This window comes from Alexandromys fortis, unplaced genomic scaffold (genome assembly GCF_014885135.2).
Source record: "Alexandromys fortis isolate MF-2015 unplaced genomic scaffold, M_Fortis_MF-2015_v1.1 scaffold_3, whole genome shotgun sequence".
Classification (NCBI taxonomy): domain Eukaryota; kingdom Metazoa; phylum Chordata; class Mammalia; order Rodentia; family Cricetidae; genus Alexandromys; species Alexandromys fortis.
The window spans coordinates 14,782,373-14,799,804 of record NW_026067909.1 but is presented as its reverse complement, the minus strand read 5'-3'; the positions used below and the strand labels follow the sequence as shown (position 1 = coordinate 14,799,804).

The 17,432-nt window shown below is 42.6% G+C and overlaps 1 protein-coding gene across 1 annotated transcript in view; it reads left to right on the top strand.

Moving 5' to 3' along the window:
* Top6bl (TOP6B like initiator of meiotic double strand breaks) overlaps positions 1–17,432 on the top strand; it is a 113,707-nt gene that overhangs the window by 84,814 nt on the left and 11,461 nt on the right. Inside the window, exons 8-12 of the mRNA XM_050137587.1 lie at positions 492–691; positions 5,711–5,854; positions 9,130–9,276; positions 13,950–14,071; positions 15,972–16,082. Of these exons, the coding sequence (XP_049993544.1) occupies positions 492–691; positions 5,711–5,854; positions 9,130–9,276; positions 13,950–14,071; positions 15,972–16,082 (724 nt within the window). The remainder of the gene's footprint in view (positions 1–491; positions 692–5,710; positions 5,855–9,129; positions 9,277–13,949; positions 14,072–15,971; positions 16,083–17,432) is intronic.

The window sequence follows — 17,432 nt, the reverse complement described above, 5'->3', positions numbered from 1 at the left end:
TGCTTGTATTTCTTTTGTTTAGAAGAGAACTGTGGGGGAAAACAAATCCACCGCCTTCTTTGTTGAAGAGGATGAGAGTTTAATTTTTCTCATTGTTCTGACTTAACAGTGACCTCAAGCCTACGCAGAGGAAAGTATAGTGTGCACAGAAGCAGACTCTCAGGTGTCACGGGGTCAGTTTTAGACCATTTGCTCACAGTCATCACACACAAGGCTGGTCTTTGAATGTTTGGAAACATACTCTTGGAACTGTAGAGTATAATTGTATTGGAGAAAATACAATTTGAGAATAAGCAACTATCATGAGAGACAACATAAACAGAAGCCATGATAATAGTCTTTGCAATGCTAATTTTTCTGATCTTATGCAGATAAGATGACATGGCAGGTCATAGGGCTATGTGTATCCTGAGCAGTTAAAGAATTTTAAATGCCCATTAAATAATTTCTTGAAGAAAAAAGTCAAATTTGTCTTGTATGTTTTTTAATAGTAAGCCAAAACTGAATTCAACTGAATCGCACTGCAGCAGAATCCACCCTGTGCTAGGACATCCAGCTCTACTGTCCATCCCTGATGGCATGTCTGACATGGGCTTGCTGGGAAAACTGGCACTGACTCCAGCTGCTGCTCTGTGCCCAAGCCCCAAGGTCTTCTCCAGCCAACGGGATAGGATTTCTTCGGTTTCAATATCCTTTTGACAGGTTCTATCCAATTTCCTTTGAAGATGAATTTTTTAATTCTAATTTTAGGCAAGTCTTAATATATGAATTATTTATCTGTAACCCTGTATGATTTGTGTAAAAGTATAACTCAGTGTGAATGTTAGGCTTGAAGTATTTGCCAAAGAATGGTAGACTACAACAGATAGTGAAAGGTAGAGATGAGACCAGGAAAATGGTTGGGATGGAGGGTGGTAAGATCTTGCATGCCTTAATAAGGACTGTGATCTGCATTTTCTATGATTGACAAGAGTAACTCATGCAGCACGTTGAGTGCTCTAGGAGAAAACGTAGTGATTACTAAATAAGTGAGTGAAGTGGAATAAGAGCTAGTAAGTCCTGAGTTAAAACTATGCGTTGAGGCAAAAGTTAACACCTGAAGAACTTCACATAAGAAAACCAGTATTCATGACTGAAGTTGGAGAGCCTGGGGTAAGGAGTTGTTGGTTTGTTTTTAAGACAGGCTCTTTTATATTCCAGGCTAAATTCAAACTTACCGTTAGATGTTCTTGGTCCTTTGCCTCCATCTCCCAAGTGCTAGGATTATAGATGTGAGCCACCTCCCCTGGTTTATCCCACGAGTAAATGTTCTATGTGCCTTGTTGAGACTGGGATGCAGGGGGTGTAAATGCTGTGTGACAGAAGCAGCTGATTTAAACAACCTAACTTGCTTCCTCAGCTTTAAAGTAAAAATGAGAACATCTCGTGGATTAATTTTCTCCTGCTGTGGTGGAGAACTATAGTCCATGAGAAGCTCCTCACACAGGGATGCACAACTTGTGACTGTGATGTCATGTGACCCAGGATAGCTATGAATGTGGCCCAGCACACAAAGTTGTAAACTTAATTAAAGCATCATGAGTTTTAAGTTTTTGTTTTTGTAACAGTGGAAATTTTGTAGATGACCACATCATGTTGCAGTACCATACAAAATAAATATGTGTGTGTGTTGTGTAGGCATGAATGACTTCAATTTTGTAGTGTATAGCTCCCCAGGTTACCTTCCATGTGCACAGTCAAACTGGGACCATTAGACATTACATGTTTTCAGTGACTAGACAAGTGGGTTGGCTCAACTATCTATCTATCTATCTATCTATCTATCTATCTATCTATCTATCTATCTATATTGAGACAAGGTTTCTCTATATAGTCCTGAAACTTACTCTTTAGATCATGCTGGTTTCCAACTCACAGAGCTCCACCTGCCTCTTCTTTCCAAGTGCTGGGGTTAAAGACATGTACCACCACCACCAGACCTGATTAGTAATAATATTTTAACTCATCACTGTAAACCATAGGTGTTTAATGTTGTTCACAAAGCAGGTAAATATTTTTGACTATTGTGGGTCTTTGCCCACCTCCTTCTGCCTCATCAGTCTCCCACTGTGCTTCATACTCAGTCCCCTGTCTCTCACTTCACCGAAGAGCCAGACACAAATCCACACACTTATGGATCCCTAATTTTTGACAAAGGTGCCAGAATTATCCAATAGAAAAAGAAAGCATTTTCAACAATGGTGCTGGTCTATCTGGATGTCAGCATGTAGGAGAGTGCAAAGTGATCCATATCTATCACCCTACACAAAACTCAAGTCCAAATGGATCAAAGACCTCAACATAAATCCAGATATACTGAACCTGTTAGAAGAGAAAGGGAGAAATAATCTTGAACACATTGGCACTGGAGACAACTTCCTGAATGGAACACCAACAGTACAGGCACTAAGATCGACAGTTAATAAATAGGACCTCATGAAACTGAAACATGTCTGGAAGACAAAGGACACTGTCTGTCGACAGGCAGCTGAAATGCAGAAAGACCCAGGCTTTGCTTTCTGTTTTTCTATCCGCTAATTTTCATGATAGAAGTAAATGCTGTCCCCTCTTTATTACCATTATTTTAATTCCAGTATGACCTCTACAGTGGCCCTAGAAAACCCCAAAATTATGGATTAAAATTGTTCAACACAAAGTAGATGACCATTTTTTTCCCCAAGGCAAATATCAGTACTGTTATATAACATGTGCAGGACAGTGTTCTAAAGAGAAAACTTAGATTGCCTTGCCAGACTGCCAGAGAAAATCTCCAGGCTGCAGAGCAGGCAGGGACACTCATCTAGAGTCTGGTGGATCTGAGCTGAGATGATTTGAGAGTCAGGCAGCTAGAACTTACAAGAAAACTGAAGAGAAATGCACGGATACAGAGCTGCAGACAGGCCGGTGCTGGCCCACACAAAGCCAGGACAGTTTCTGTCCCCATCCGGCTAAGCAGAAAAAATTCATGTTTTATGGCATCAGATTGGAGTTCAGAAATTTTTTCCTGAATAATGGGTGGATCCTTAGGGCTCACTTGCTGTTCAGTCTCATTGACAAATTTGAGGCCAGCCAGACACTGTCTCAAAACAGGGTAGATGGTATCTGAAGATGGTAGCCAAGGTTGTCCTCATGCACACACAAAATGAAGACAAGAGCTGGTCCTGATGGTTCATTCTTGTAATCCCAGAACATGGGATACAGAGTGACACCCTCCCTGCAAGAATCCCCACCGCCAAACAAAACCAATGGATTCAAGATTGAGACTTTCTCAGACATTCAGAAGAGTCAGGAATTCACTCACAAGCAGTATTAGAAAAATGCTTAAGGAAATCCTTTAAATTTTGTATTTTTTTAAGCCTGTCCTGAAACTCACTCTGTAGACTAGGCTGGCCTGGAACTCACACAGATCTACCTGCCTCTGCCTCCAAAGTGCTGAAATTAAAGGCGTGCACCACCACTGCCAGGCAAAGTTTGTATTCTTTAGCCATGTAGTGGTGACATGCACACCTTTGATCCCAGCACTCAAGAAGCAGAGGCAGGCAGATCTGTGTGAGTTCCAGGCCAGGCTGGTCTACAGAGTGAGTTCCAGGATAGCATGCACTACAGAGAGAAACCCTGTCTCAAAAATAAAAAAGTATTCTTTGACAGTTTCATGCATGTATATCTTGATCTACCTCCAAATCTTACTTGACAACAATAACATGGGCCAATCAGGAAGAAATGCAAGTGTATTATTAGATTCTTCTATATTTGTCAACTGTTGAATCCTGATAAAATTTTAAAGGCTGAACCAGTGAGTCATGACTAATATGTCAAAACAGAGATAGAATACTGAATCCAAAATAGAATCCAAAAATATTAAAGAGAACAAATGGAAACCACATAACGAGCAGATAGATTAAGTCCAACCATGGCTGTATTCATATTAGATGTGAATGGTTTGGAATGTCCAGTTAAGGGCTGGTAATACAGTTCAGTCAGTAGACTGCTTGACTAGAGTGCTCAAAGCCTTTCATGTGGACTCCAGTACCGTATAAACTGGCTATAGCGGAATACACCTGTAATCTCAGTGCTCAGGTATTGAATACAGGATCAAAAGTTCAAGGTCATCCTTAGCTACATAGTTTGAGGCCAGGCTAGGCTACATGAAACCCTGTCTCAAACAAGGATGAGACTGAAGAGACGGCTTAGTGGTTAAGAACACTAGCAGCTCTTCCAGAGGAACTGGGTTCAATTTCCAGCTCCCACATAGCAGTTCACAACTGTGTGTAACTCCAGCTCCAGGGGAACCAATGCCCTCTTCTGGCCTTTACAGGCACTGCACGCATGCTATACATGCAGACAAAACACCCACACCAAAAAAATAAATAAATAAAAATGATTTTTAAAAATAAAACACTAGCTGGGTGGTGATGGCACTTAGCTTAATCCCAGCACTCAGAAGGCAGAAGCAGGTGGATCTCTGAGTTCAAGGCCACCTAGTCTACCGATTGAATTCCATGACAGCCAGGGCTATGCAGAAAAAATATCAAATCATAAGGCAACCATATATTTGGACTCCAGACACTCTATTTTTTATTCTTCACATTGTATGTGAAGTAATTTAAAGATCCTCTGACCCTGAGCAGTGAGTGTAGTGGCTTTAGTTCCTATGCTAATGCCTGCTGATATCTGTGAGAGAGGCTTTGAGAGTTCATTCTCCCTTTGTTCTTTCTAAAACATTTCATTCTGTAGCATATAGACATGCCCTTGCCCACCAAGGAACGTCAAGTGCTGATACATATCAAGAAACCACATTCAGGGGGCCGGAGAGATGGCTCAGTGGTTAAGAGCATTGCCTGCTCTTCCAAAGGTCCTGAGTTCAATTCCCAGCAACCACATGGTGGCTCACAACCATCTGTAAAGAGGTCTGGTGCCCTCTTCTGGCCTTCAGACATACAGACAGAATATTGTATACTAAATAAATAAATATTAAAAAAAAAAAAAAGAAAGAAAGAAACCACATTCAGGGCAGGAGCATAAGAAAGCAAGAGTCCAGAGGGGAGAGATTATTTCAAGGCCTTTGTCTTGGTTGAAGAATAGGGTTGGGCCAGCAGTGGTGGTCTATGCCTTTAATCCCAGCACTTGGGAGCAGAGGCAGATGAATCTCTGTGAGTTTGAGGCCAACCTGGAGTACAGAGTGAGTACCAGGTCAGGCTCCAAAGCTACACAGAGGGGGGAAAAAAAGAATAGGGTTGTATAAAGCGACAAGTTTCTCTCAATCCAAATACACTCAATTACTTTCTAGAAAACACTCCTTTGTATGCAGTTCTATAGGTTTTTTGTGTGTACTGCACTAAAATATGGAAAACTTGAGTACAGATACTAGTTACTCATCTCCATACCTCTAGAACCTAGCACTGTGTTTAGCTTGTGATGCCACTCACATTTATGATCAGATGAATAAGATGAATCAATAAATTGTCATTCCGTTACCCTCTGCAAAAATCTGAGGATCCTGGTAGAGTTCCCGGGCATCATACCCGTCTGTAATTTGGAAAAAGACAAACATGTAATTGATAGCATATGTGCATATTCCTCTGGTGTGAACCAGGCCAGTATGTAAGTTTGTTTTATATGAGTATGTAGTTGTAAGAAAATTTTGACAGTTTTCTTTAGCTGCTATACATATTTCTATACGGGCCTTTGGGTCTGCCTCTGATATCAGACCAGGAGCAGCTAAGTATCACTGTCTTCAGAGACACCTCCTACTTCATTGACTGGAAGAAACACAATTTGTTTATGGTGCCCACTTTGGATCTCAATTTGGATACAGGTATGTTTCTATATTTTGTACTAAAATATAGAAACACAAGGAATTAGAGAAATAAATATATAAGCAAATGTCTGTGAAAATAGGACCTAGTAATACACTGGCTTAACAAGAGAATGGGATCTGACCACATTTGAGAGTCCACTTAGAACAAGGCAGAGTTCTAAGTGTCCCACACAAACTCAGTGAGGCCCTGCTTTGGCACAGAGTCTGACACTTTTCTCTCACTTCCGCTGGTGCCTCTCTATCTCATGCTTTTCCCAGGACCTTTCTTGGAAGGCTTTGGTCACACTCTCATTTGTAAGTTTGGGAGCTTCAGAACAATGGATGAGGGAACAACAACCCTTCTGTACGTGGAAGAGAAATGATTCCTACTGACATGAGTGTTAGTACACAGAAAACTACTTGAAGAAATTAAATGCAACACAAATGCCAGCTACAAGAGCATTAAACATAGAAAGCTGGCCATGGTACTCCTATGGGGTCTAACCATGTTAATTTGGGGTGAGTTGTGCTAAACGATGAAAGGTTGGCACCAGTGAGATGGCTCAGTAGGTAAAGGTACCTGATCCAAGCCCTGATGGCCTGAGTTTTCTCCCTGGGACCACAAGGTTAGAAGGGGAGCTCTAGCTTGCATGTTGTCCTCTGACTTCCACACATGCACCATGGCATATGGATATGCAAACACATACACATAAGTCAATTAGCATACTTATTAAATTGAATGGATCAATAAATACAATTGGGGAGTAGGGCTGCAACCATGGCAACGGTCTTGGAGGTTTATGGTTCTGAGCTTGTCTATTTGATGGCCAGCAGAGAAAAGGATGTTCTAGGATTTTCGCTAGCATGAAAAGATTGCTGCATCTTGGGATAAGGCAGCATCTTGAAGGTATCTAAGACATCCGCCTCCACAGAAGGGTCTTTGTTCTTGAGAGGACAGTTCTCCAGAAGACGGTATGAGAGGAAGCATCCTAGGACAGTCTCTGGAGTAAGCTGTTTTGAGAGGAAATGATTTGCAGTCTTACCAGGTGGGATGTCATGGGTCTTGACTGGAAGGAAGGCCTAACTGGATTTCTGGGATCTTATTTTATAAAAACAATTGAGATTTGATCTCATTGTAGCCTATACTTGATTGAACCCAGAGTTTTACGTATGCTAGGCAGCACTCTGCCAACTGAGCTACAGCCCTAGCCCTCGTTATCTCTGCCACTTTCATTTTTATTCTTAGACTTTATTGGTTTCCATTGTTTCTACAATTTATGGTGTCAACTTTGGTCAGTTAACTTTGTAAATGAATAATACAGGAAAACACCCTAATTTCTCACATTCATTTCTTCTTTACCTTTTGAGACAGAGTCACACACTGCCGAGATGTGTGACCTAGGCTTGCTGTAATCAGCTTGCTGTAATCCTCCTTGTACTAGAATTTGGTTTCCCAAGTACCAAGATTACAGGAGCATGCTGCCACACCATGCTCTCCTTTAGTTTTTAAAGGACAGAACTAGGATCCACAGGGAGACACCCTTCCTTGTGGATATGGGTGTGGAACTACCGTTATGGAATTTTAAAGGGTGCATCTAGCATTAAGAACACAGATTTGAAGTTGATCTGTCAAGGTGGACAACTCAGTTCTGCCATTCACAAGCTCATACTGGACAAGGCATTTTGCCAGACTGTGCCTTTTTTCTTACTTGTAAAACGTTGTAACAATAGGTCTTCCTCAAGAGCGTTATGAAGTCTAAATCTTGAGAAAGGACATACAAGGAATTTAGCATGGCACCTGGCTTATAGTACGTTACCTGGAACATTATTACTCAAATTGAAATTTGACCTCTGCCTCTTTGTAGCCAGACCTACCTTAGAAGGTTTACAGGAATGGGCTTGAGAGACAGCTCGTGGTAGAGAGTATTTGCTGCTCTTGCGGAGGACCTGGGTTCAGTCCTCAGCACTCACACGGTAGCTCACACCTGTCTGTTACTCCCGTTCCAGAGGATCTGACAGCCTCTTCTCATCTCCACAGGCACTGTACACATGTGGTACATATACGCAAATACAAGCAGAACACTGACACATAAAATAAATATTAAAAAAAAATATTTGGGCTAGAGAGATGGCTCAGTAGTTAAGAGCACTGGCTGTTCTTCCAGATGGCCCAGGTTCGATTCCCAGCACCCACATGGCACAGCAAAACTGTCTGTAACTCCATTTCTAGGGGATGCTTGTTAAATAACTTATTTAAGGAAGGTCCACAAGATGTCCAGGTGTGGTGACCACGCCTTTAATCTTAGCACATTGGAGGCAGAGTAGGTGAATTATCTGAGTTCAAAACCAGCCTGTGTAGTATCCGAGCTACTACTAGTATCACGGTCCTGTAGTACCTGTACTACAGTACTACGCCTGTAGTGTACCGCCTGCACTACAGGTTGGTTCGTGAGCCAGGCAAGGGCCTGGAGATTGACACACATACACACAGAGACAGAGAAATGGGTCATCCTTGAATTCCCCAAGAATGCCCCCTTTATTGTGTTCCAGAGCAGCTTATATAGGGATCCTTAACTGATAGCCAAGCCCGGGCCAAACCCCCCAGAAACCACTCCCCAGCCATCAGGAACTCCTTAGGGTCTTGTGCTCAGAGCAGGTGCAAACACAGGAAAACAAGTTGTTTTGATCAGAGCAGCTGCAAGCATAACAAGTTGTTTACAGGAAATTCAGGGTCTGGGGGTCCACAGCCCCCAACCAGCCTGGTTTACATATCAAGTTTCAGGCCCAACAGCAATATATAGTGAGAGCCTTTCTCAAAAGGAAAAAAAAAATGTTACACAAGAAATAAATGAATTGGAGGCGGTGGCGGGAAGGAGACAGAAATCTTCACTAAATAAATAAATAATAAAAAAATAAAAGACAGGACAGGCTCCAAAGCCACAGAGAAACCCTGTCTCGAAATACCAATAAATAAATAAATAAATATTTAACAAAAAATAAAATAAAATAAATTATAAAAAAAAAAGAAATGAATTTTTGTGTAATGCTTCCATAGTAAATGCACAAGGCTGCTATTTCCTTTTTACTTTACATAGCTGGCTATTTTAATGTTCTTCATGTAAGTCATTATTATTTTGTTTCCATAATGTGGGTGGAGGAGCAGATTCGGGAGTGGAACTGACTGTTTGAATGTAGACCTAGTAGTCCCTTCTCAGTCACGACATGGTTCTGTGTCACTCAGGGTATAAGGGGCTTGTTTACCTTATAAATTCTCCTGTTATCTTTCTCTTTAGATTTGGTGATTCCCGATGTGAGTTATCAAGTGGAGCCCAGTGAGGGGAATCAGTCTCAGGATGTGGACTCAGCGGGACCAGCTCTGCTACTCTTTCTATTTGTAGATTTCCACAGTGGATTCCCAGTCCAGCAAGCAGAAGTCTGGGGTATGTTTGGGAAAATACAGCAGCCAGGTTGGGTGTGCCAAGTGCTAAGTGGATAAAGAAAGGACTATATGAATAATGCATATATCTGTCTAAATTAGATAGTTGTGTAATATGTAAAGAATTATCACTGCCTTTCTAGATGAAATCAAGGGAGGAAGCCTCTCTCTGTGCAGGTGCAGTTAGGAGTGCTTTGGTGTGTGTCCATCAGGTGCAGAGTAACCTGTTATGAGAAAGGTTCTCCTCCTCCTGGGTAACATGGTGGCTTTAGCTTGTGGAACACAAAACATAAATACCTGAATCACCTAGGCTATTTGAAGATGTACAACTTCCTGGGTCAAGTTAATTTATTATTTTTGCTATATATTGTAGAAATCTAGAATGATTGAAATATACATTTCTGTCACTTGATTCTCAAGTGATCCTCAGATGTAATGAAATTTGGACCCCTTTTGAGTGTTTTAATCAATGAACCCTAGGAAGTAAGTTTTAAGAGTTGATAACACATTCCTAAACTGAGGAAATGTTGACCCATCCTCATCACCAGCGAACAGAACCTATCTGAAAAAAAAAATGCAGCTACCAAGAAATTGTACTTAACTCTGTTCTTTTGTGCCTAGAATTCCTTTCTAAGCTCTCAGGTTTTATGTGGATGTAGTCGGCCCCATGTTGGGTGCCGTTCTGATGACAGAGGCTGCCTGTTTGTTTCCCAGCCACCCAGACCCAAATAATCACACATAAAACTGTATTAATTACAACTCTGCTTGACCAATAGCTTAAGGGTATTTCTAGCTAGCTTTTACATCTTAAATTAACCCATTTCTAATAATCTGTGTATCATCACGTGGTTGTAGCCTACCAATAAGGTTCAATCTGGCATCCAGCATCTGTCTCCTGCAGCAGCTACATGGCATCTCCCTGACTCTACCTTCTTTTCTCCTCTATCTGCTTGGAATTCCTGCCTTGCTGGTAGGCCAATGCAGCTTCTTTATTAACCAATAGAATAAAACATTCACCAGCATACAGAAGAGAATCCCACATCAAGGAAAGTTACAAGAAATGGCACCTAGACTTACTTCAGGAAAAAAATCTATAAGCCTCCTTTTGGGTGCTCCTTTCTCCATGAGCTATGGAGGCTCCACCTTCACGTGTTCTTCATAGTATGGTGTTGGTTCCCCATGCACCACAGGTGAAACAAGACTGCCTATAACCCAGATCAGAAGCTCTCAGTGACTGGTGCCAGATTTCATGGCTGTCAAATATGAGATTAATTCTTCCTGTTACCTGCCTACCTTCCAAACATCTTCCTCCCTTCCTGGTGTGTGCATACCCAGAGGAGGAAGTATTGCTTTCCTGGGATCAAACTGTCAACTCAGAAGCCAATGTTCTTTGGTGCCCCTGCTTCATTGATTAAGGCCAAGAGAATGAAAAAGAAAAGAGACTCAATGTAGCATGAATAATAAAAACCCAGAGACAGATAGTGGGGTCCAAGCTGAAGAGCAGAAAAGCAAAGTGCTACCTCAGACTGAAGTCCTGCCTCCACAAATCCTCAGACTGGGACAAAACTGAAACCTGTCTCCTCCCATCTTATATCGTTTTCCAGTGCTGTGATTAAAGGTGTGTGCCACCACTGCCTGGTCTGCATGGCTGACTAGTGTAGCTGCTTTGCACTCTGATCTTCAGGCCAGCTTTATTTATTAAAACACAAATAATATGCCACTATAACTCAGGGTTATGAAGTTCAAGATAGGGATTTTGGTGAGGATTCTAGGGCATGCACCCATAGACAAACTGAGAAGCGGAGCCGTGGAAAGGACTTGGGGTAGAAGTCAAACAGCTTTCCTTTGTGCTGATTCCAGCTTCCTTCGTGATGTTTAAAAATCAAGTCACAGAAACCATCTGAGCCTCCCTTCCCAATCTCTAACACGAACTATTAAACTAGGCAATATCAAAGGCCCTTCAGAGGCTCAATGCCCACCTGAGACCTAAGATCTGTTACTTCCTGGCATTTTTAAAATGCTTGCCAGAGGATAGTTTGAGTCTGACACCATGTTCTAAGTCCTATTTAACATATCCAAAGAACTCAGGTGTCCTAAAAACAGTTTGTACTGAACCAGAACAGTCTATATGCCTCTGGTTAGCATGTCTCCACAGGCCTGCAACTTCTCAGTAGTTATACTCAGTTTTAGATTTAAAAATTCACTGCTGCTGGGAAGTGGTAGCACACACCTTTAATGCCAGCACTAGGAGGCAGAGGCAGGTGGATCTCTGTGAGTTCAACGCTTGGTCTAGAGAGCTAGTTCCAGGACAGCCAGGGCTACACAGAGAAACCCTGTCTCAAAACAACAAGAACAAAAAAAAAAAAAAAAAAAAAAAAAAAAAAAAAAAAAAAAAAAAAAAAAAAACAACACACAAACAAAAAAAAAAAACAAATATTCACTGCTAAAAAAAACAATAAAATAAATAAAAATCCAGGTGTGGTAGCACATGCTTTTTTAATTTTTATTTATTCATCTATCTATATATCTATTTATTTTTGAGAAAGGGTTTCTGTCTGTAGCCCTGGAACTGACTCTGTAGACCAGACTAGCCTCAAACTCAGAGATCTGCCTGTCTCTGCTCCCCCCACCTCCCAGTGTTGGAACTAAAGGTGTGCAACACCACCACTCACCGCGTGACATGTTTTTAAACCAGGCGGGTAGATCACTGTGAGTTTGAAGGCATCCTGTCTACATAGTCAGTTCCAGGCTAGCCTGAACTGAATAGTGAAATCCTGTCTCAAAACAAAAATCACTGCCAGGTCTGAAGAGATAGATCTGTGGTTAAGAGCAAGCACTGTTCTTGCAGAGGACCGGAGTCTGGTTCCCAGCACCTATGTACAGTGTCTTACAACTGCCTCTGTCTCAAGTTCCAGGAAGGGGTTTAACATCCTCGTCTGGCCTCTGTAGACACCTGGAGGCATGTACGTATACATACATGCATGCATATATACAGATAAACATGAAGTTTTGAATTTTAAAAAGTAATAATTTTTTTAAAACTCCTTCAAAGTAACTAAAACAAAACCCTCCTTGTTTAGGCCTCTGAAGGAGATACAACGAGGGACAGCAAGGCTAAGTTTGCCCTGTCTTTCCCCATCCTTCCTTCTCCAGAGCTCTGTGTGCTAGGAAACAGATTGTGCAGAATTAGTCTGTGTTCGTGTGTCTTTAAAAAAATCAGTCGCTGGCCTCCCGCCCACCTTGTCATGGTAACTTCTATGATTAACTCCTTATTTTGCCACAGTGCCAAAAGCATCTGGTGGTAGGAGCAGTTTTAGGAATAATTTTGTTTTGTTTTGTTTTTAATTAAATGTCTGCCTTCAAAAACTTCTCATTTCTTGGGTTCTTCTTGGGTCCAGAGTATATAAAATAGAATCTGCATGCTCCATCACCATGGCAACAGCAGTACTCCCCTTTGAACACTGCGTGTGTGTTTCAGAATACTTCATTTTACATGATCCCAGTTTATCTAGACAAACATATCTGAGAGAACACATAAGAAAAACATTTTCTGCACTGAAGTGAGAAGAGTGAAGTTACCTCATCACTAGCTGGTGATAAAAATAAAAAAAATATATAACCTCAAATCTATGATCTATGTTCTTACTTCTAGTTCCAGATTCCTTTTAAGTCCATATGTAATTTCTCTCTCTGGAGAGCATTGGGGTGCCCCATGTTAAGAAGTGTTCCAACTCTTACCTTTTAAAAATGTGTGTGTGTGTGTGTGTGTGTGTGTGTGTGTGTGTGTGTGTGTGTGATATCTATGCGTGAATTCTTCACCTAGGTGTATGTATATCTGCCACCTGGATGCTTAGCATCCTCAGATCAGGTCCCCTGGAACTAGAGTTACAGACAGTTGTGAGTCACCATGTAGGTGATGGGAATCAAACCTGGTCTCTGCAAGAGCAAGTGCCCTCACCTGCTGAGCCACCTCTCCAGCCCCACATGGCAGTTTCTGAGTGATGCTAAGCAGAGGTTACTTCATCTGAGATCACCTTCATTTTGCGTATTTTAATTAGTTTGAGACAGGAACTTGTATGTCCCCAGGCAGCCTCAAACTCACTGTATATCTGAGGATGCCCTGGAACTCCTTATCCTCCTGCCTCCATCTCCCAAGTGCTGGATTAGAAGTGTGTGGAAATCAAATCTAGGGCTATTTACATGCTAGGCAAGCACTCTACCAACCAAGCAACATCACCAGCTCTCACCCCATCTTAAACGGTCTGACATTCACAATCCCCAGGGTAATGTCAGCCTTTCCTTTAGCACAGAACATTGGAAAGAAATGCCACCCTGCAGACAACTGGAGGCTCACTTAACAGTGATGCTCAAGTAGGAATGGAAGAGGTTAGACACTCCTAAGAGGCTTCCTTTTCCTTCGGAAGGTACCACTATCATTGTTCGTAGCATGGATTAAGCATTTATTTTTTCAAAAACAATGTGACTCATTTAATTTTCCTAAGCTTGCTTTCATTTGCCAGTGGGGCTTCAGAGGAGCTTTCTCTAAAACTAGGGGTGGAGAAGTGGAAGTAGCTTCTTCGGGAGCACTACCCCAGCCCCAGCCCGACACAGAGCACGTGGACAGAAGTCCTGAAAGTGCGTCCTCACTCATGGCTCCCACCATTGTCATCCTCTTAGGACTCCACACTTTGCTCACAGCTCATCTCAGTGCCATCCTCTCGGAGAGCCGCAGCACCGTGCGAGAGTCCATCCAGTCAGCTGTGGACCAGGTCTTGGAGCGATATCACCAGGCTGCCCAGGTAATAAATTACAACCTGGGAGTGCACAGGCTCCCTCGATATGCCCTCCATTCTGCCACCTTGGTGAGGTCCCAGTGCTGCAATTGGACAGGGACTTAAGCTTTCACTTAGGCCACGCAGCCAGTTTGTGCTGGAGCTGCCACGGATGTAACAGCAACAAAACAACAGAACAGCATGGCTGCCAGACCTGTTTTTTGTTGTTGTTGTTGTTGTTGTTGTTTTTCTTCCAAGACAGGGTTTCTCCGTGTAGTCCTGGCTGTCTTAGAACTTGCTCTGTAGACTGGGCTGGCCTCAAAGTCAGAGGTCTGCCTTCCAAGTGCTAGGATTATCAGCATACACCATCATGGTCCAGCCATACCTCTTCTTATCTGTGCATCTTGATCCCACAAATTCTCTGGAGCTGATATTTCAATAAACCTTACCTCTTCCCTCATTTTCCCTGTTCTTTCATAATGTCACACTTGCTTCTGCCCAGACTGAATTCTTCCAATCTGCGTGCTTTTGGTAATACATTTCCAACTTCCTTGTAGAAAAAAAAAAAAAAACCTGTCAACTGGAGAGCAAAGCTTAAAACTAAAAACAACAAAACAACAAACATTAGAGCTGGGTCTGGTTGATTCCTTATGTGACCACAGCACTTGGAAGGTTGAGGCAGGATGACTGAAGTGTAAGGCCAGCCTGAGTTATAGAATGAGTTATGGGCAGCCTAGGCTATAGTATGAGACCCTGCCACAGAGTTAGGGGCCGAGAAATGCTCAGCTGTCAAAGCACTTGCCAAACAACCTGACCAACTGGATTTGATTGCAGGGACTCATATAAAGGTGGCGTGAGAGAACCAACTCGGCGACCCCCACGCATGCACTGTGATGTGTGCAGACCCACACTCAAACAGTAATGCATTTAAAACAAAAAATTAAATATTTGTTTTATTTATTTATTTGCTTTTTTTAAAAAAAAGATTTGTTTTTAGAGCTGGAGAGATGGCTCGGCAGTTAAGAGCATGGCTGTTCTTCCAGAGGACCTGGTTTCATTCCCAGCACCCACAAGGCAGCAACAACTGTCTCTGTAACTCCAGTTCCAGGGCATCTGTTGCCCTCTTCTGACATCTGCTGGCACCAGGCACACACATGATACACAAGTCTTCATGCAGAAACACTCAAACACATAAAATAAATAAAAGCTGGGTGTGCAGACAAACACCTTTAATCCTAAGTCTCAGGAGGTGGAGACAAGTGAATCTCGGAAGTCAAGGCCAGTCTTGTACATAAAGTGAGTTCCTAGCCAGTGAGGACACACATACAAACAATAAAATATTTTTATTATGTGCTTGTGTGTGTGGATGGAGGGCACTGAAGCTAGGTGGCTGTGAGCTGTCTGACATGGGTGCTGGGAACCAAGCCTCTGCAATAGCAGTATTTGCTCATAACTGCTGAGCCATGTCTCTAGTGCCAAATAGGTTTTACTGTTCTGTTTGTTTGGGAAACAAGGACTCTTACAGCCTAGGCTAACTCAAACTCTTACTGGAAAGTGACCTTGACCTTCTTTCTGCTCCTCCTCCTGCCTCCACTTCCTGGTCAGGGATTACAGGTGTGTGCTTCCAGACCTGTTTTATTAAAATACCTGGTTTATTCTGTGCTGGCTCAGGGTCTCGTACATGCTTGGCCAGCATTCCATCAACTGAGCCCCGTTCCCATCCCTACCCAGTGTCTTACTGTCTTTTCTTAGTGTGTTACATTATTGCGCCATCTCTGGAAGAAGAGAATGCTTTAAGGAAACAGCACCATCATCTTATTGAGTGTTGTTGGTGGAACTGCTGCTGTTCTGCCTTGCCTGGAGCCTTTCCCCTTTGGCATTCTAGAGCCAGTGCTTTGGGACTAATATGATTTCCTCCTTACTCCAGGCTCATCAGAGACTGCAGGGCTCCCTCTCTGTGGCTGTGAATGCCATCACGAGTGTGCTGACTGGAAGCACCTGCAGCAGCTTCAGGAACACATGCCTCCAGGCTCTTGAGGTTAGCAGATGGGGGTGGGGTCACAGACCACGCTGAGTGACACTCTGCAGCATGCCTACAACCCATACAGTGCTGGGAGAAACACCTTTATGTTAGTCTACTTAGTGCCAGCTTTGAGTGTTTTCAGAAGTATTTGTTGGGGTTGGAGAGATGGCTCAGCAGTTAGGAGCTGCTCTCCCACCGGGCAGTGGTGGTGCACGCCTTTGATTCCAGCACTCAGGAAGCAGAGGCAGGTGGGTCTGAGGCCAGCCTGATCCAGGACAGCCAGGCTATTTGCCTTGAAAAAACAAAATAAAAAAAGAACTGCTCTCCCAGAAGACCTGGGTTCAATGCCCAGCTCCCATATGGTAGCTCATCACTATCTGTAACTCCAGTTTCAGGGCATCTGATACCCTCTTCTGGCTCTAGGCCCCAGGCATGCACGTGGTGCACATACATGCCGTACACCTTTAGTCCTAGCATTTGGGAGGCAGAGGCAGGCAGATCTTGAGTTCAAGTGGTCTAGAGAACCAGAGAGCAAAGACTACACAGAGAAACCCTGTCTCAAAGAATAATTAATTAATTAAAAAAACAATTTGTTGAAGGATAGCAGTATATATACCATTTTTATAAATGAGAAAATTATTTAAGAGTTATGCTTCTTTTATATCACACAACTTGCTCAGAGAGCTAGAATTAGATCCTTGATTCCCAGCTCCTTGTTGAAGATGACATTGTGACATCATGGTGACACAATACACTGGAAACAACTAGGCAGACACAGCGCCGTGTATGTGAACAGAACAGGGTGCAATGTAATTTGACATCAGAGCTTGGGGGTCAGTCAGTTCTTGACTTGTTACTTGCTACATGGAGTTGGGCCTATATATAACTTCTCTGAAACTTGTTTAAAAGTTTGGGGAAAATAAGAACCCCTCATGGGCTAGGGGCTAAATGCATGCTATAATCTGAATGTTTATATCATACATGCTGTTCTTAGGCTACCACACGTAGCTCAAGATACATTTTTTTTGGGGGGGTCACCGTTTCTCTGTGTAGTCTTGGCTGTCCTGGAACTCATTCTGTAGATCAGGCTGGCCTCAAACTCACAGAGACGTTCCTCCTCTGACTCTCTGATTACTGGGATTAAAGGCATGTGCCACTACCACTTGGCAGCTCAAGTTTTTGGAACTGTCAAGATATCTCAGGTAAAAGCGCTTGCTTTCTTTTTTTTTTTTCTTTTTTTTTATTGAGAATAAGAAAAAAAAAGTTTCCGCCTCCTCCCAGCCTCCCATTTCCCCCCCCCTCCCCCCCCCAGAAAAAAAAAGTTTCCGCCTCCTCCCAGCCTCCCATTTCCCTCCCCCTCCCCCC